We start from the raw sequence: 20,046 nt of genomic DNA, 5'->3' as shown, positions 1-20,046 counted from the left end.
CTCACAACCACTTGCAACTAGATCTGGTGCCCTCTTCTGGCCTGCAAGGACACATGCAGGCAGAACACTGTATACATAATAAATAAATAAACGTTTAAAAAAAAGTATCATAATTTTTATAATGCTAACACTCATAATTTAATTCATTGTTAACTTTTATTTTGACTATCATCTCTCTTAAATTTTTTTTCCCCCCCGAGACAGGGTTTCTCTATGTAGCTTTGTGCCTTTCCTGGATCTCGCTCTGTAGACCAGGCTAGCCTCAAACTCACAAAGATCCGCCTGCCTCTGCCTCCCGAGTGCTGGGATTAAAGGCGTGTGCCACCACTGCCCGGCGTCTCTCTTAATTTTTAAAATGCTTTAACAAGTCAGTCAGTTATAAGATAATTGCTCATTTTTACAATAGGCTAACTTGTTATTTTTTAGAGTGGCTTCTTGATATAATAATATTCTTCTGGATGCCAAATGCTTTTCTGTTAACTTGAGGTCCACCTACCTTTATTTGAATCATGTCAGGATGATCATTTTTTATTGGACTTAGTAGAAATGTAGTTACATAATATTGTATTTGGTATTGTAGAGTAAAAAAAAAAAATCCTGTCTTCATACATGCAGGTTGTTTTTTAAATTGTGGGAAGAAAGGAATCAGTAAAGTTTGTCTTTAAGCAGTGCCTTTACCTGACTCTGAATTTGGTGTGTGCTGATGTATAAAAACATACACCAGACTCATCTCTGTGTCCTTTCTCTCTCCTGTGGCTTGTTGTACTTGAGTGGTGTTAGAAGCCAACAAATGGGGCTAGAGAAACAGATCAGTGACTAAGGGCTGTTGCTGCTATCCAAGAGCCTGAGCTTAGTTCCCCACAGCTACAACAGTTAGCTCACAATGGTGGGTAACTCCAGCTTCTAGGGATCTGATGTCTCTGGCCTCAAGGGCACCTGCACCACACAGCCACATGCAGACACACCTGTACATAATTAAAAATAAGTTTTTAAAGAGAAAGCAATAAGTAAATCTTTTCAGAAATTAATGCAAACATTTTTGTTAGTAATGTTTAGAAATATTTCTATAGTCATGATTTTATATATTAAATTGTGAAGTAACTGCAGGTATTTATGTTAACAAAATGTTTGCTCCTTTTTCTTCAAAAATAACCTACTGTATTCCAAAAGCTTAAAGTTATCACATCATTTGCAGAAATAAAACTGTTCTTTCTCAAAATTTTAAAGAATGGATGATTATATTTAGCCTATAGATTAGCATATTAGCATAAAGGATTTTTTTTCCTTTTTTTTTTTTTTTGGTTTTTCGAGACAGGGTTTCTCTGTGTAGCTTTGGAGCCTGTCCTGGAACTCACTCTGTAGCCCATGCTGGCCTCGAACTCACAGAGATCCATCTGCCTCTGCCTCCCAAGTGCTGGGATTAAAGGCGTGTGCCACCACTGCCCAGCCAATTATGTATTTTTTAATCATTACTGAGATTTTAAATTTCCTAATATTTCAGTGTTATTTTTTAAGCCCATCAGTGAAATTTAAATTTAAGATTATATTCTCTAATGTAAAAGTCATAGTCAACAGCTTAGAAATCAATGTACTTATTTTAAAACTAGGTTTTTTGTTTTGTTTTGTTTTGTTTTTTGAGATGAGGATCTTACTATGTAGCCTTGACTGGTCTGGAACTTGGCTATGTAGACCAAGCTGGCCTCAACTCAGAGATCTATCTGCCTCTGGCTCCTGAGTACTGGGATTACAGGTGTGTTGTTTTTGTTTCTTTACTCTAATACTGCATCAGCCAACACGTATCTATAGTGGGAATGCTTGTAGACAGAAAGTCACCTATTAAACTGTTCCTCATTATTCAAGTCTAGGCAGTTGTCTATGTGAGTAATAGATCTGTCACTAATTGATGAAAGTCAAGGTATTAAAATAATTACTAAAATAGTTTTCCTACGAAATATATAATTCACAAGACTGTTCGTAGGTGGGAGGTACTGTAGTCATCATTCCGTGGAGTTATCCTGACACTGGAACTACACCAAAGCAAAACAAACTCTTTTCTTCCTGTTTTATCCCTGTTGATAGTTCTATTCATGGCACTCTTTTAGTTCACATTTGATTACTGATAAATCCATACCATCTTTGAAAGATAGTTTGCCTGCCAGGAGGTAGAAGGATGTAAGAGAGGTGGAGTGAATGAGAAAAAGCTTAGATTAGGTAATTCTTTGCTTTCATTACTAAGAAACATACCTGTTTTTAATGTGTATATTTGCCTCTTTTGAAGATTAAAATAAAAGACAGATGAAAATATGCCTGCATGTGTGAGCATAGGAACACGCGCACACACGCACTCACACTCTCAATTAATGTAAAAACAATTTAAAAACAAACAGTTTTAAGCATATAGCAAGTATTGCAGGATTAAATGTACTTTTTTTAGTGTATTGGAAATTATAATATTCACCATATTTTAGATGACCAATGTAATGGCAAAGAGGTATTGTGAAAGAACATGTCATTTAGTATCTCAGAGTTAGTGATTTGAGTAACCTCCAGTGCTGTTGTAGTTTTTAACTGTTTATAAATTTTAGAAAAGAATTTACCTGTTTGTTTTAAGTTCTGGAATTATGTTGTTTAATACTATGCCTGTTTTGTTGGATACTGATTAATTGGCACATTTACCAAATTAAATCAACAATTAAATCCAATAAGATTGTGGAATACTCTTATGGAAGAGCCATCTAAAGTGTATAATTTACACAGAGACGCTTATATATTCCAAGTTCAAAGATTTATGTTGGTAGTAATTATTCAGAAATAGTGTAATAGTGAGTAATTTTTGTATTTCCTTTTTGCATCTCTATATTTTGTTTAAATCGTCAGAGAGTATACAAAAATTTCTATCTTATAGGGTTACAGTTTCAAAGTCTGCTTTTAAAATGTATAAGTACTTTTTTGGCATATGATTTTAAATATGTAAGTTTCTTTAGTCTGCCTTGTGTTTGTTCAGAGGGCCTTTGCTGTTGGTTCATTCCTGTTCTAAAATTGTGTGGCAGCAACAGCACATAATTTTCTTTACTAGTAAGGAAACATGATATCAACATTAGAAATTATTATACTATGGCTTTTAAATTTGAAAGCGTAAATCTCAAATTTGGTGTTAATTTAGTTTCCCTTTACCACAGTTATTCTTCAGACTTGGCTGTTCACTTATGTATTCTTCTAGGATTTCTTGTGCTCTTTGCAAACATGAGTTACTATAATATGAGAAATGTAATAAGCAGTATTCTTAAGTAGAAGACTTTGCTATACCTCTAGTGATTACCTGCAGTAATGTGTGCTAAGTGATCTTGTCCTTGCTCTTGTCCTGCTCTCATAGGTTGTTTAGGCTGTCTCCTAAACATGTAGGGGAATATTTAGAAACACCCCTTTGATATACCAAAGGAAATATAATTGATGTTAACTTTAACTTACAATAGAATTAATATTGGTGCAAAGTTAATTTTTCTTTAAAAAAAAATCCAAAGTATTGTAGATAAATTTGCAAATGGGTTAAAGAGAGTTTTGTGTGCCAGTTCATCTCAGTTCTTTTTATTTATTGCTTTAACTCATTTTTTTTTGTAGTATTTCATCATGTTTTGTGACCTGGGTACATGTCTGATTTGGGACATAATAGTATTGATAATTAGCAAGATGAATTTCTTGTTTCTTGGTCTCATATTTAGTGTAAGACTTAGGCCACAAACATCTAATGAAACCATGGGTAGAAATAAGATATAAGAAATTATTGCAGACGTTTAACTTTTAAATTGCAGACTATCGGTGGTCCATGTCAAGTCATAGTTCACAAGTGGGAGACTCATCTACAACCACGATCAATAACCCCTTTAGGTATGGGCATTAACTGCATCTGTTTGAGGCGTATGCATAAAGTTACTAATGTGCTGCACAGTGGCTTAGGGACTTGGTGCATTTTTATTCTGAAGTTTAAAATCAATGCATTGTCAGTACTACAGATAATCACTTAACATTTTATGGATCTTATTTCAAAACTAAACAGTTTTTATAGCCTCTTTTTATAAACGATTAGAAATGCTTGTCTACTTATTTTTATTTGGGGGTTTTAGATTATTATGAGACATTGAAATTTGGAATTGTTAGAAAGTTAATAATAATCTTTACTGAGGATTCATGGCTTTATTAGCTTTCTTGCTCAAATTTAGAGAACATTTTAAGAAAGAATTGATCTAAAACAAAAACTCTCAAAAGTTCAGTTTTGAATGCTAATAGTTATCATATTTGTTTTTTAAATACTAGTAAATACTTAAACAAATGAATTTACAATTCTTTGTTATAGTTGACATATTCTAATTCATTTAAACTCCCTCTTGGCTGTGCTATTATTTATATTCAGAGGTTTTTTGTTTTTTAATTCAATTTTCTGTGCCAAAAAAAAAAAATGGCAATTCTCTTCATACAAGTGTTTTTTAGTTCACAAGTCTGTGCTGAAAATAGATCTTGACACTCATTTTACATACATGAAACTACTCACTTGTAATTGTGAAGTGAATCAGTCAGAGAAGAACATGTTTTAGTTCCTCCAGAAAATCAAAGTTGAGGAATAACAACTGGTTGTGGGGTTTGTAGCTTAGATTAGGAAGTGGTAGGAGTTTCTGCTTTGCCCTCTTTAAAGGACACATGTTGTTTAAATAGATGTCTCATTCCATCTTCCTTATTGGATTTTCTTCTTACATATAATATATGTAATACATTTAATATATTTTTGATAGATTTTACAGCAGCATCTTTAGAATTATAGTAGTTAATATTGAAGTTGGAGCTTAATGGGAATTAAGTATTTTAAAACACAGTTTGCATTTGGATGCATCTTGAAATTAAATATATTTTTGCATTGTGAGAAGTGGGATGACTTTATTTCTGTTCTCATAGAAATTAATGTTCTGCTTTGGGGGGGAAGGTGATGTAAACTTAAAGGCGATGTGCAGTCTGCTGGACAGTGTTTAGGAAAACACGCCATTTATTCTAACAGATGGCTTCAGGCTTGCTTAAAAGTAAGCTGAGAAGAGTACCAAGAAGGAAACGTCTTTCATGTTTTACTAGATACAGCTTTGCAGCTTTTTTCATGATCTTGAACTGTTAGTGAAGGGCTGTGCTAGCACTTACTCTTGGTAGCTCTCCACAGCTCTGTATGCACAGGTAAGTTGATGCTGTTTATAAAGCTTTTGGCTGGCTGCAAGAATGTTGGAGTTTGAGGACATTAATACTTAGCCAAGTTCTGGATGTGAACCACATAAGAATAAGCATTTTAATTGTGCCAAGACTGTTGGTTTGAGACATAAGCAAGGAGCTTGGTAGGCTCATGCATGGTGAGTGCTGAGCTTTGTCCCATCCTAGAGCAACTTCCCAGGACCTTGTCTCTCCTTGTGAACAATCACTCAAGTCTGTAGGACCAACATTGCTTGCTGGCCTCTTGAAAGGGAATACTTTATCCAGGGCCACAATAAACATGCTTATTCACGTAGGCTGCTTTACGTTATATATACAATTACCATTTTAAACAGTACTTAATGTAAATTTTCAGTTGTTCATTCATTCTGTAGACATCATGAGTTTTTAACTAGGCTTTTTATTTTCCTTGAATTCCAGAAAGCGAAATCATTATTGATGATGGACAATTTGGAATCCACAGTAAGTGAGACTGAATTTTGAAAACGTTTAATGGTATGATTAACCTTTTGCCTTAACATCTCATTGGAAATACGTAATATACTGAGACAACACAATGCGACACTGAAAATAGAGAAAAGTAAAAAAAAGAAAGAAAGAAAGAAAATAGAGACAAGTATATTCTGTTAAATCATAAATAGCTTCAAGGTTTGCATTTAGTGTTTGGTCATTTCAGATTTAGGAGTTTATATAATTATAAAGAAGTATACCTGGTAGAGGAGGTAGATAATGCTAATCTCTCTGATTTGATTACACATGGAATATATATTTTAAATTAATGATACCATACCCATAAATAGGTACAATATTTTTAAAATTATATATATTAGTATTAAAATGTTAGCCTACCATTTCTTTTTAACACTTATATTGAAAATATAATGGTTCTAAGCATTTAAAGAGCTAAGTGTTGCTTGTGGGCTAAATTTGTAGATTTTATATGTTTAAATAATGTGTTTAGAATAAATCCAGACAGCTGGAATGTTCTAGTAATTCTGGCTAACTCTTCAAAAACTAATTTATAGTGAAGAAACATATCTTCAAAATATGCTTAAAATGTTAATTGTTTTTATGCCTTTCTGCTCCAGTAAGTACTTTATCCTCAGAATTCAAACTTCCTGCCTGGCGGTGGTGGCGCACACCTTTAATCCATGCACTTGGGAGGCAGAGCCTGGCGGATCTCTGAGTTTGAGATCAGCCAGGGCTACAGAGTGAGTCCCAGGAAAGGTACAAAGCTGCATAGAGAAACCCTGTCTCAAAAAAAAAAAAAAATCAAACTTTCTCTAGTGGTTGAAAGTCTCCCAGTCCATTAGAAGACTGCCTTGCTGCCTTGTCTTATCCTAAGTGCTGTACCTAAGGGTCAGAAGTGGTCTGACTCTGAACCAGAGATGAGTTGCTGGTGACCACTGTGCTTTCCTGGCAAGAATGCTCTTTAAAGGATTTACTATATACATTAAACACAGAGGCAGTATATATGCTATGGCAGTATTTGAAAAGGAATTGAACATTTCCCACTATTTCATTAGGAAGTATTATATTGAAAAAATAATATAGTCTAAAATGTTTGAATAGCTTTAATGCTTATTTTTAAAGTCTTGTACTATTATTTACAAAATATATTTATGCTTTTTTTTTTGTTTTGTTTTGTTTTTTTTTTTTTGAGACAGGGTTTCTCTGTGTAGCTTTGCGCCTTTTCCTGGCTCTCGCTCTGTAGACCAGACTGGCCTCGAACTCACAGAGATCCACCTGCCTCTGCCTCCCGAGTGCTGGGATTAAAGGCGTGCGCCACCACCGCCCGGCTATTTATGCTTTTTTAAAACTTTATAGAGAATGGTTTGTTGTTGTTGTTTGTTTGGTTTTTTGTTTTGTTTTGTTTTTTTGAGACAAGGTTTCACTATGTAGCCTTGGCTGGCCTGGAACTCATAGAGCTCTATCTGCCTCTGTGCCACTGCTCCCAGTTAAGATCATTTTATTTTTAATTGTGTATGTTTCTGTGCACCTGAGTGCTGGTGTCCACAGAGGCCAGAAGAGGGTGACAGATTCCCTTGGAGTTGGAGTTACAGGTAGTTGTGACCTGTCTACTGTGGGTGCTGGGATCTGAACTCAGGTCCTTTGTGAGAGCAGATATACTCTCTCCAGCCCCCAGAGAATAGATTTTTCTTCAGCTATAATGTATGTTATAATATCTGTCATGTTAATTACTTTTTACGCTTATAAATTGTAGCATTTCTGTATTTGTTGCTATCTTTTTCATTTCCCAGTGCATTTTAAATTCAGCTTTAGTTAGTTTTCAGGGTGGAAAAGCATTTCTTTGACTTTATCCATTTTACAAATAATGTTTGAAATTTGAAGATTTTAAGACATTCATAAGTTATACCTTTTGATTTTTTTTTAAGTCCTGTTGATTTAAAAGGTTAGGTTTAAAACAGCACCACTGGTATTTGAAAATTTTATTATCTTCATTGGTAGGCAACTTCAAGTTAAGTAGTATTAACAGAATGTGATTACACTATTTGTTATGGTGGCTGGCACATCTTAGTATGAGAATCAGAGCTGACACAGTTTAGTTCTTCTCATTTCTCCAGTCTTTCATACTAGTCCCATAGTCAGATGTAGTTGGATATGAAGACTTTCAAGTTTTGTTTTTTGTTTGTTTTTAGACCAGGCTGGCCTCAACTCAGAGATCTTCCTGCCTCTGCCTCCTGAGTGCTGGGATGGAAGGGTGCCATGCCCAGCAACAATCCTTATATATATGTATGTATGTATCTATCTATCTCCCTTCCTCCCTCCTTCCTTCCCTTCCCTTCTTCCCTTCCTCCCTTCCTCTCTCCCTCCCTCCCTCCCTCCCTCCCTCCCTCCCTCTCTCCCTCCCTCCATCCATCCATTCATCTATCTGTGAGACAAGTCTCTTACTATGTAGCTTTGGCTGGCCTGGAACTAACAGGGTACCATGCCCAGCTGAGATGGAAGGGTGCCATGCCCAGCAACAATCCTTGTTTGTTTGTTTGAGACAGATCTCTTATTATGTAGCTTTGGCTGGCCTGGAACTAACAGAGACCTACCTGCCTCTGCCTCCTGAGTCTTGGGATTAAAAGTGTACAGACATGCCCAGCCTATAATGGCAATTCTTACAGATTTACTCAAAGTTCCAAGTAGCTGACTGTTAGTAGTCAGTTCGCTTTGTTTCTCTAACTTAAAATGAAAGTTCTTTTTCAGCGACACATTTAAGGTTTTTTAAATTATAGTTAATGTATTAATTACATTTAATGTTGGAAAGAGACCAGTATTATATAATCTCAGTGTATTGAAATATGAATGTGAACTAGAATTGTTAATATGTATTAAACTTAACTGGATTGCTTACAACTGTGTAATTATATTATCCTTTTTATCCCACCAGATGGTGTTGAAACACTGGATTCTGGATGGCTCACATGTCAGACTGAAATAAGATTACGTCTGCATTATTCTGAGAAACCTCCTGTCTCAATTACCAAGAAAAAATTCAAAAAGTCTAGATTTAGGTATGACCATGTGATTTTATTACTTAGGCCATTTATTTTTGCTATTACTGTAGATTTCTGACCTTTAAAATGATAGGATTCTAGGATGAACTGTTTACCTCCCTCAAATGCTACTGTTACACATATTTATATTAGTCTTAATCTCTAAATTTGCAACCAGAAAAATTCTCTTTTATAAAAACAAGTAGTTTCTGTCATTTAACCTTTCATACTGTAGAGATTGCTTTAAAGTTGATAAAATAAGTAATTTTATGGAGAGAGGAAAATGGCATGAACAGAAAATGATTGTCAGAAATGGCTTTTAGAGTCCCAACTTTGTTATGACTTAAAGTTTTTGACAGTGAAAGGTAAAAGTTATCCTGGCAACTCCAGAGTCTGCTTTCCTTCCTCTTCCTCCCTCCCCACTCCCTGTTTTAGGGATAGATGGAAAAGCTTTGCAAAGATAGTTAAATTAGTTTTGAACATAAATCTGAGTAAGCTGGCTTCCTTAAGATGTAGCCTACCTTGACTCTTGGCTTCTAACCATGTGATTTTGGAATCAAGAATTCTAAGTTTTGATATATAACAAGCAAGCTTTTCTGGTATATCAAGGCTGGGTAGAAATGTCCATTTGCAGTAACTGGAGACCTTGATATTATCTTTTTAATATAATTTATAATGATATTATACCCTGTAAATCTTTAGTTGTTTTACTATACTTACCTAAATATGTTATAAAACATATCCCAATCACAAGAAAAAGTGACTGCCAGAGACCTGCTTCAGCAGGGGTGGGTGGTGGGTGGGTGTTCAGGTAACAAAGATGATGTGTGGAGTTGGGGGGAGGGGCTGACATGATCTCGGTGAATCTGGATGATTGCCAGCAGCATTTATGGAAAAATGATTAAACCTTTTATACTCAAGAGTTGCATAGGATTAAAGTGGAGAAAAGGGGCGAGTGAGCTGGGCTGTGGCTTGAGATCTGCAGCTGAGGAATCTAGCACTGATCTTGACAATGGGCAACAGTCATATGTTAATGAAGGGCCACAAGTTCCTCTTTCCAGAGACAACTTTCTTTGTCGCAAGCAGGAACTTTTATCAAGCCCCTGAGGAAATGGGGACCCTTATCCAAATGCCTGACCTTGGGTAAAGGACTTCTAGGACTAGACACTCCACTACAATTTAAGAGCTATTTTCATCCCTCCAGGGGATAAGCACTGAGCTGTTCCTTAAATGTGTCCCTTTGTGTCTTAGTCTTTTATAAGGGCCTGTTTCCCCTCATGCACTCCTGAAAGGGAAGGTCCTGATGTCTTCCTGTTTTCCCGTTATACCATACCATTCTGATTTCTCTATACTTATTAACTGAATTCTTGCTCCTGATGGCCTCAGGCTGTAGACCTGACTTGTAGGCATTTCATCCTTGGCATCAGTTGTGTCTAGTCAATATCTAATTTTCCTGTTCTTTGTGTAATTAAGAGGACACAATGTGATTCCTGGCTCCAAAGTGTCAGATATTTTTTTTCCAGAGAATTAACTTTGTTTAGAGAGGCTACCATTGTACACATTTTCGTCTTTTACCAAGGCCCACTCAAAATTTCCCAAAGGGAAAGGCATTAATAGTGAGAATCATTAAAAATAAAAGTAAAGCTGGACAGTGGTGGTGCACGCCTTTAATCCCAGAACCCGGGAGGCAGAGCCAGGCGGATCTCTGTGAGTTGGAGGCCAACCTGGTGTACAGTGAGATCCAGGACAGGCTCCAAAACGACACGGGGAAACCCTGTCTCGGAAAAACAAAACAAAACAAAACAAAAAAAGTAAAAACATGCTGGAGAAGTGTAGTCTGCAATGTCAAAATCTAGTGCACAGATTATAGACATGCACTACTCTGCGCAGTTTAGTGAATTGTCTCATTAGAGTAAGACTTTAGGATGTTTTTCCTGTGCTGCATTGAAGAAATAATAGTTGGGGGGTCTGATTTGAATGAAAATTAGTACTGTATCTTATGCCATTCTTGTTTATATAGAAATCATTTTGAGGGTTTTGATTGCTACTTAGTTCATTAGACTTGAACCAAAATATTTTCTTATAACTTTGTAGTTGGACTCTACAATAAAAGATTTGATTCTTGTTGAAATAAATGTGCATAGCTAGAAATAGGTGTCTGTTCTGGTCATCTTTTTCACTGAAATTTATTATTAATGATAGACTTAGCCATCATGGTTTAGAAAACAAATGTGTCTGTAATGGCCTCAGTAATTTTAAAACTTGGCATAGCATTTGCATTTTAAGTATAGCAGTGAACATGTATCTCAGGAGTACCAAGTGTTTTTTGTTGTTGTTGTTGTTGTTTTTTTTTTTTTTTTTTTTTGAGCTGAGGATCAAACCCAGGGCCTTGCGCTTGCTAGGCAAGCGCTCTACCACTGAGCTAAATCCCCAACCTGGTAGTACCAAGTTCTAAAGAAACCTTTCTTTTTTTTATTCTACTCATATTTGTATCGGACTACAGCATCATATAGCTATTTGAAGATTTTTTTTTTTTTTATCTTTTGTTCCATTACAGATCCCTTTCCTTTAGACTTGCCCCCTCTTTTAAATGGTTCTCTTGTCTGCTCATTTCTGTATATTTCTTGCCTCTCCTGATATATCTCTCTGGCTGATTAATAGTTGTCCAGAACTATTCCTAGAGTTTTCTTTCTGAGAGGAGATGATGGTTTTTGACAGGCCAGGCATGCAGATTACTCATTAATAATACTGTTCTGGTATTGCACCCTAAAAAACTTCAATAACTCAAAACAAAAACCATCAATCCATCTGTCAAATTGTCTACCTAAAATGAGATCTCCCAAATGGAGTTCTTGGTTTTTTTTTTTATTTTTTTCGAGACAGGGTTTCTCTGTGTAGCTTTGCACCTTTCCTGGAACTCACTCTGTAGCACAGGCTGGCCTCAAACTCACAGAGATCTGCCTGGCTCTGCTTCCCGAATGCTGGGATTAAAGGCATGGTCACCACTGCCCGACCGAAGTTCTTGTTCTTTGAAGGCTAAGAAATTGAAAGCTAGCTATAATTGGTTTTACATTAAATAGTCCTGACCTCGATATACTTCTTGATATTAAAAGTTTCTACAAGCTGGGCAGTGGTGGCGCATGCCTTTAATCCCAGTACTTGGGAGGCTGAGGCAGGCGGATCTTTGTGAGGTCGAGGCCAGCCTGGTCTATAGAGTGAGATCCAGGAAAGGCGCAAAGCTACACAGAGAAACCCTGTCTCGAAAAACCAAAAAAAAAAAACAGAGTTTCTACAACTAATTGCCTATCTTTAGGAGTAGACTAGTCCTTGTGCCCTATGGTTTGAGTAACTGATCTTTGTGTTCATTGCTATGAGGCTTATTACAGATTCTTGGGTCGATTAAAAAAGTGGCTACATATATGTACAAATAATATCTATGCATAGAGCCTCAAGTTGTGGCTCATTCCTATAATCCTAGCACTGGGGAGGCTGAGATAGCAGGATTACTATGAGTTTGAGGCCAACCTGGGCTACATAGCTAATACCAGGCCATCTGAGGTACATAGTGTGAGACCCTGTTTTAAAACAAATGAGCCAAATAAAAAACAAAGACAATATTTATACATATACAAAGTGATGTTTGCTGTAATACTTTCTTTAGTAGTTTTTTTTATAAGGTTCCTGGACTATTACTGTGGTAGAGAGGAATGTGGCAAGTGTTCTGTAGGTGGATATTTCTGTCCTGCCTGCCAGCTCCCAAATAACCACACAGAGACTTATTAATCATGAAAGCTTGACCAATAGCTTAGGCTTGTTTTTAGCTAGCTCTTATAAACTTAAATTAAGCCATTTCTATTCATCTGTGTGCTGCCTTGAGGCTTGTTTACGTCATCCACATATCTTCTGTCCTGTTCACATCTGCATCTCTCTGCCTTCCTCTCAGCGTTCTTTCTGCCCCGAAACTCTTGCCTAGCTATTGGCCATTTAGCTTTATATGAAACCAATCACAGTGACATATTTTCACACAGTATAAAGGAATATTCCACAAGTGTTCAGTTTAAACCTCCAATTCTAATGTACATTTAAAAATGCTCTAGTAGAATTTGATTTAGTTTGTGCTTAGAAGATCAATCCATCTATCAAATTGTCTACCTAAAATGAGATCTCCCAAAAGGAGTTCTTGTTCTTGTTCTTTCAAGGCTAAGAAATTGAGAGCTAGCTATAATTAGTATTACAGTAAATAAACCTGCAGTGTGGATAGTCTGTCTAATATGTTATTTTTGTTCCTTGCAAAACACTTTGTTTGTATTTATGTATATTCTATGATTTTTTTTTCCCTCCCTTACTGTGTTTCATTATTTTCTCCTGTCAATACAGGGTAAAGCTTACACTAGAGGGTCTGGAGGAAGATGATGATGATAAGGTATCTCCCACTATTCTTCACAAAATGTCCAACAGCCTGGAGATATCCTTAATAAGTGACAATGAGTTCAAGTGCAGGCACTCACAGCCAGAATGCGGGTATGGCTTACAGCCTGATCGCTGGACTGAGTACAGCATACAGACAATGGAGCCAGATAACCTGGAACTAATCTTTGACTTTTTTGAGGTGAGTAGTTATTTCAGTGAGGAATTAGAGAATTCAGGCATGAACTTATTTTTGTAAATGGTTAGATTTTGCTCCTTAGAAAAACTTAGTGGAGCAGAATAAGCAACTTCAGTAGAATTCTATTTTAAACCAGGACAAGGTGTCTATGCCTATTAAGTAATATAAATATAAAACGTTCAAAGAACTTTCCATGGATTGAGTAGAGAGGGTGGAAGTTTTTTTTTTTTCTTCTCCTAATGAGGCCTTTTGTAGCCCATTCATAGGGGCCAGGGTGGGAGACAGGAGGCCTTGCAGGCAGCTCAGAGGCAGGAGCTGTGGGCACTGCAGAGTGGGGCAGGGTTGTGCCTAAGTAGCACCTGTGATGGCAACAGTCTGCTACAGGCTCCGCCTCTGGTGGGTCCAGTGGCTCCAGGTCAGGAGCAGAGGGGATTTTAAAAACCTGGGTTTGGGCATGAAAGGTGTTGTGCTCCTGGAGCTGGCATGAACTGCTTGCTGGACCAAAGCCTGAATGCTGGCGGGACTCTCCAGGCTGCAGAACTTGGACACCAGGCTGTGGAACAAAGGTGGGTGGAGGGGGGATGACCACACATCCCGGGTGTATGTCTGACAGAGTGGGGATTTTAAAAGATGGAGTTTGAGCATGCAGCTAGCCGTGCAGGTAGCCATGTACAAGCACCCAGGCAGGCCACGAGGGTTTCAGGTGGACGTTGGGTTAGCCCCACATTGGACACCAGATAATGAGGGACATTGAGGTAAGGTGCCTGGTAAGAGTTACTAAGGAATGAGATTTATAAGGTACGTTCACAACACAGAACAAGGTAGACACTGCAGTTGATCCAGTTGTCCTGCTGTTCTGCTCAAAGGCGATGAGAACCAAACTTTAAGCCACACTTCTCAGCAGCTGGCTCCTGCTCTGTCCACCCAAGAGAGCCTGCGACCCTTGCCCCACAGTTTTTAAGGTGTCACATAGCCTCAGAGCAGTCCACACCCATAATGCCAAAAAACATTCCATCCAATTGGTTATTGGGCTGAAGGGCGGAATTCCCTCAGCAGGCCTCAGTTAGTCAAGGATGATCTTAATTATAGGCATGGACCTCTATGCCCAGTTTTTGTGGGGCTGTAAATGGGACCAGGGCTTTATGCATGCTAGACAAACATTCTCAATTGAGTTACACCCTCAGCTTCAAATGTACCTTTAATTATGACAATTCAGTGTGATGGTAGATTTATTTTATAACTTAATATGTTTAGCAACAAGTTAATAAAAATTTTAATTTTATTGTGTGTATGTTTGTACATGATGTTTGTGTGTATTGGTGGGATGTTCATGCCCATTCTCGTGTGAAGGTCAGAGGACACTTAGCAATTTGGTCCCATCTGTATGTAGGTCTGGGGTTTGAACCCAGTTTTCCAGATGTACTGGTTGTTTTTTTGTTAACTTGACACAAACTTAGACATATCTGGGAAGAGGGCATACTAATAGAGAAAATGCATCCATAAGATTGGTCTGTTGGTGAATCTGTGGGTATTTTTTTGATTAATGATGTGGGGAGCCCAGCTCATTGTGCCACCCTCGGGCAGGTGGTCCTAGATGGTATAAGAAATCAAACTGAGGTCTCGAAAAACCAAAAAAAAAAAAAAAGAAAAAAAAAAGAAAGAAATCAAACTGAGAGAGGCAAACTGAGAGAGGCATTCTAGCAGTGCTTCTGTATGGCCTCTTCTTTAGTTTCTGCCTTGACTTTCCTGGATGATGAACTATAAGTTGTAAGCTAAAATAAACCCTTTCCCTCCCTAAGTTGCTTTATTTTAGGTCATGGTGTATTATCGCAACAGTGGAAAAGTAACTAAGACATCAGGTTTGCATAGCAGGACTTTCACCTGCTCAGCCATCTTGCTGGTCTAAAAAGCTAGTAAAATTTATGTCAGGTTTTAAAGAATCTATGCTAAGGTCCCAACCTAATGACTCTTGCAATAGAAATTGTTTGCTCTTTTGCTTCCTGCAAGTAATACTTGCTTGATCCTTCCCTAATGCCCTTATACAGTGTGCCTGTCCTGTTAATTATATGTACTGCTTCCTTAACCTCTAGCTTCTTTGCCGCCTCTGCTGATTTCTGTTTTTTGAGGGAAGAGAACATGCTTTGACAGTGGTATTACCTAGCTACATTTTCTTGATAGCAACAGAATCAAGGTAGACTTAAACATATTGAGTGAAACTTGTTACATATTAAAAGTTTTTTAATCTTTAAATTACTTAATTTGATGGTATTTTTAGATATTTTGTGAATGTCTTTTTGACTACCTCTTATAAGATCTAATGTGAAAATTATAGATCTAAACTTAAGATGATGGAATTTATAAAAATAGAGTATGAAGATTTGGTTGAATATTTTGTTTAATTACTTAAGTGCCTACCTTAAGATCTCACTATAAATATACTCCCACCCTTGCCTTCTGAGTGCTGATTACAGATATGTGTCACCATGCTTAATTACATCATGTGTACAATTACCTTTGAGGTGGGGTATCATGTAGCTCAGGTTAGCTTGAACTGTTCTGTAGTTAAAAATGACCTTGAACTGAGCCCAACTCTCTTGCTTCCTCTTCCCAAGTGCTGAGATTATAGACATGTACCCCCATATCTCGTTTTGTGTGTGTTGGAGATCAAACTTAGGGCTTCATAAATACTGGGCAAGTATCATACCAATTGAGCATGTGTTCCTAGATTCCTTTCTCACTAGTTGTCTTCCATAGACTCCAAATTCACTTCAAAGTTCTTTTGGGGATGAAAATTGACAGTGTTTAAATATTAAGGGCAGTCAAGAAAGGTGGCTCAGTGTAACAGGTTTTCTTGTGGGACTGTCTTTGGACAGCTAGCCTGCAAATAATGACCCAAAGATTTAGTCTCAATTATGAAAGGTTGGCCTTAGTTTAGGCTTTTTTCCAACTAGCTCTTATAACTTAATTAACCCATACTTTTTAAATCTATGTTATGCCACGTGACTCAGTTACCTCTTAGTACGGCACATCCACCTTGCTGCCAAGATCCCCACCTCTCTTCCCAGAGGTCTCTCTCTCCAGAAATCCCACCTATTCTCTCTTGCCTAGCTATTGGCTGTTCAGCTCATTATTAAATCAATCAGTAGGCACCTTAGGCAGAGACACATCTTTACAGTGTACACAAATATTCCCCAACAGCTCAGTGGTTAAGAGCCCTTTTCTGTTCTTGTGGATGGCCTGAGCTCAGTTCCTAGTATCTAGGTGGGACAACTCATTTCCTCCTGTAATTCTAGCTCCTGGGGTTCTGATCTCCTCTCTTGGCCTCCACAAGCAACTGTACTTATAGGTATATATCTCCCACCCCCCACACACAATTTAAGAACTAAATCCATTTAAAAAAATTTTTTCAATGGAGCCAGTGAGAGCATGGCTCAGTGGGTAAGGGTGCTTGCTGCTAAGCCTGATGGCCTGAGTTCAATCCTGGCACTCACATGATGCAAGAAGAGACCCATGGCAAGTAGTCCTTTGACCTCTACATGTATGCAGTGGCATTTGCATGCCAAATCTCATTCACACACAAAACTTTTTTAAAATGTAAAAAATATAAATAAAAATTCAGGACATTCTGAACTTTTTTTTTTTTTTTTTAGGAAGATCTCAGTGAGCATGTAGTTCAGGGTGATGCACTTCCTGGACATGTGGGCACAGCATGCCTCCTGTCATCTACCATTGCTGAGGGTGAGAGGAGTGCTGGAGTCCTTACTCTGCCCATCATGAGCAGAAATTCCAGAAAAACTATAGGCAAAGTCAGAGGTAAGTTGAGGAGAAGCAGATAGACCCTTAAAACTAACCTAAGGTTATGCTAGAATTTTTATAGTTTTTTTTAAAAGATTTATTTATTATATATACACCATGTTCTACCTGCATGTATGCCTGCACACCAGAAGAGAGCACCAGATCTCATTATAGGTGGTTGTGAGCCATCATGTGGTTGCTGGGAAATGAACTAAGGACTTCTGGAAGAGCAGCCTGTGCTCTTAACCTCTGAACCATCTCTCCAGCCCAAGAATTATTAGTTTAAATAGAGTATTTGCAAATGATGAAGATCAAATAAACAGTTTACTTTCATTATTATTAGGACAATAACACTATAAGGGGCATACTTACTGGATTTTCTGGGTTTATTCTGAATCAATTTTGCCTTGATCTTTTCTTGTTTGATAGAGATTAACAAAGCTGATTGTATTCAGATGCCACTTAGCTCATAGTGGTCTTTTTAATCATGCCCCCTCCCTTCTTCCCCTATGGAAGTTGATTTTATCATCATCAAGCCGTTACCAGGATACAGTTGTTCTATGCAGTCTTCATTTTCCAAGTATTGGAAGCCAAGAATACCACTGGATGTTGGACATCGTGGCGCAGGGAATTCAACAACAACTGCCCAGTAAGTTGCATATTTGGGTGGGATTACCATTCAGTAGCCCATTTTTGGTAAGGTTAATAGATTTACCTGCTCAATATCAGAAGATGCCTTTTTATTACCTTTAGAATTAAATAAAAGCGGTGATAAGGACAAGGGTTTACTATTTTCAATAGAAACCAAGTCTCTCCTGAGATAATGTTCAATGTTTTTGATGTACTGAATGCATAATGAAAAGGATATTAAAAATTGAAAGCCAGGAGGGAAATTTTGATGCAGAAAGCTTTTTTGGGTCTCTTTGTTCTCACTCTTAAGGTTGTTGCTCTTGCAAGCTGCTCTCAATTTCCTCACCTGTGGAAGGGTTTGGTCAAGGTTATCCTTAGTGCTTCTTTCTTTCTTAGCTGCATAGCCATGGTTCTAAGTATAAAATTGAGTCCTACCTTTAAAAAAAAAGTTGGTTTTTTTTTGTGTGTGTGTGTGTGTTGGTGGTGTTGGTGGTGTGTGTGTTCATGTGTGTGCAATGCTCATGGAATTTAGAGAGTGTCAGATCACCTAGAGCTATAGTTACAGATTGTTAGCTATCCAGTGTATACTGGTAGCCAAACTCAGGTCCTCTAGGATAGCAGCAAATGCTCTCAACCACTGAACCACCTCTCCAGTCCCCACATATATCTTTAAAGAGTGGTTCTGAGGTTGCTTTGGGTTTTGTGGTTATCATTATGATCTTACAGATCTTCAAACCAAATCATCTTACATTTAAGTAAGAAGTACTTTCAAGTTCCATGTTAATAAGTTCTCTCTTTACCGGTGTGTGTGTGTGTGTGTGTGTGTGTGTGTGTGTGTGTGTGTGTGTGTGTGTGTGTGTGTGTGTTGTATGTCTATGTTCTCCACCTTTGACACCAGGTCACTGAATATGGAGCTGGTCTGGCAACCAGCAAGCCCCAGCAATTTTCTAGTGCCTGCCTACCACAACACCAGGGTTTAGGCATATATGGCCATGCCTGGGTTTTTTTTTTTTTTTTTTTTTAATTGTTGTTTGTTTGTTTGGTTTGGTTTTTCGAGACAGGGTTTCTCTGTGTAGCTTTGGAGCCTGTCCTGGAACTCACTCTGTAGCCCAGGCTGGCCTCGAACTCAAAGAGATCCACCTGCCTCTGCCTCCTGAGTGCTGGGATTAAAGGCGTGCGCCACCACTGCCCGGCTGTTTGTTTTTTAATGTGGTTGCTGACATTGTGGGTGCTGCAATCTGGACTCAAGTCCTTATGCTTGATCTGCAAGTACTCTTTCCCATTGAGCTATCCCGGTAGTGCCTTTCTTTCCTTCGTTTTCTTAATGAAATCTACCCCTTGGTGTGTCAGTCATTCCCAGTTCCCCATGGTTTGCCAATATGAAGACATTTGGAGGCTTTATTACAAGTAGTAAATGTCTTCTGTCTCAGTTTTTCCATGCCCTTGAAAAGGATTGCTTTCCTTAATCAGCCACCTTACTTGTCTCTAAGGAAAAAAAAAATCCAAGTACAGGGAAGGTATGTGTTGTGATGTGGAATACCTCTATCATTATTAGTAGTAGTTAGGGCTTGTATTTATGAAGTGCACATACCAGCTAAATTTGTTCACTATCACACTTTGAGTATAGGAAAATTAGCCTCAGCATAGAACTGTTTTCACTGTTGAAGATGAGAGGCAGTTTTTACTGCAGCGGTTCTTTTCTTTAGTCCTTGATGACTACATTTCTTTATTTCAGGCTGGCTAAAGTACAGGAAAATACTATTGCTTCTTTAAGAAATGCCGCCAGTCATGTAAGTACCATTTCTTTAAACAACTTTAGATTGTTGAGATGGAGACAAGGAGCTCTTCCAGTTTGTACTAATAAAGAAAACTATTCCTCGTTCTGAAAATGTTTCTAAGTGAAAATAAAATATCTTTTGGTGTTTAGTTTAGGTTTGTGGTGAAGATTCACATGTAAATAACAGATTAATAACCAGCCTTTAAAAATATTTTATGTGTATGAGTGTTTTGCCTACATGTGTGTAAGTGCACTGCATGTGTTTCTGGTTTCCTTGGAGGCCAGGAGTTGTCAGATCCCCTACAGCTGGAGTCACAAACCTTTGGGAGCCATCCTGTTGGGTGCTGGGAACTCAGCCCAGGTCTTCTGAAAGAACAAGTGAATAAGAGCTTTTAACCACTTTCTCCAACTCCTCTACACATATTTTCTTTCTTTTTTTTTTTTTTTTTTTGAGACAGGGTCTTTCTGTCTCAAAAATAGGAGAAGCTGAC

The 20,046-nt window shown here is 37.7% G+C and overlaps 1 protein-coding gene across 5 annotated transcripts in view; it reads left to right on the top strand.

Moving 5' to 3' along the window:
- The window catches only part of Gpcpd1 (glycerophosphocholine phosphodiesterase 1), a 57,713-nt gene that overhangs the window by 16,455 nt on the left and 21,212 nt on the right, over positions 1 to 20,046 (top strand). For 3 of the 5 annotated variants that reach the window (XM_052722596.1, XM_052722597.1, XM_052722598.1), the window contains exons 5-11: positions 3,810 to 3,885; positions 5,662 to 5,703; positions 8,642 to 8,765; positions 13,125 to 13,356; positions 17,004 to 17,166; positions 17,665 to 17,797; positions 19,514 to 19,568. In XM_052722596.1, the coding sequence (XP_052578556.1) occupies positions 3,810 to 3,885; positions 5,662 to 5,703; positions 8,642 to 8,765; positions 13,125 to 13,356; positions 17,004 to 17,166; positions 17,665 to 17,797; positions 19,514 to 19,568 (825 nt within the window). The remainder of the gene's footprint in view (positions 1 to 3,809; positions 3,886 to 5,661; positions 5,704 to 8,641; positions 8,766 to 13,124; positions 13,357 to 17,003; positions 17,167 to 17,664; positions 17,798 to 19,513; positions 19,569 to 20,046) is intronic. The other 2 variants (XM_052722599.1, XM_052722600.1) reach the window with 1 other exon arrangement.

This window comes from Peromyscus californicus, unplaced genomic scaffold (genome assembly GCF_007827085.1).
Source record: "Peromyscus californicus insignis strain IS unplaced genomic scaffold, ASM782708v3 Scaffold_7__1_contigs__length_154581171, whole genome shotgun sequence".
Taxonomy (NCBI): Eukaryota; Metazoa; Chordata; class Mammalia; order Rodentia; family Cricetidae; genus Peromyscus; species Peromyscus californicus.
The sequence above is the reverse complement of the archived record's forward strand: the minus strand, read 5'-3'. Positions and strand labels throughout refer to the sequence as shown.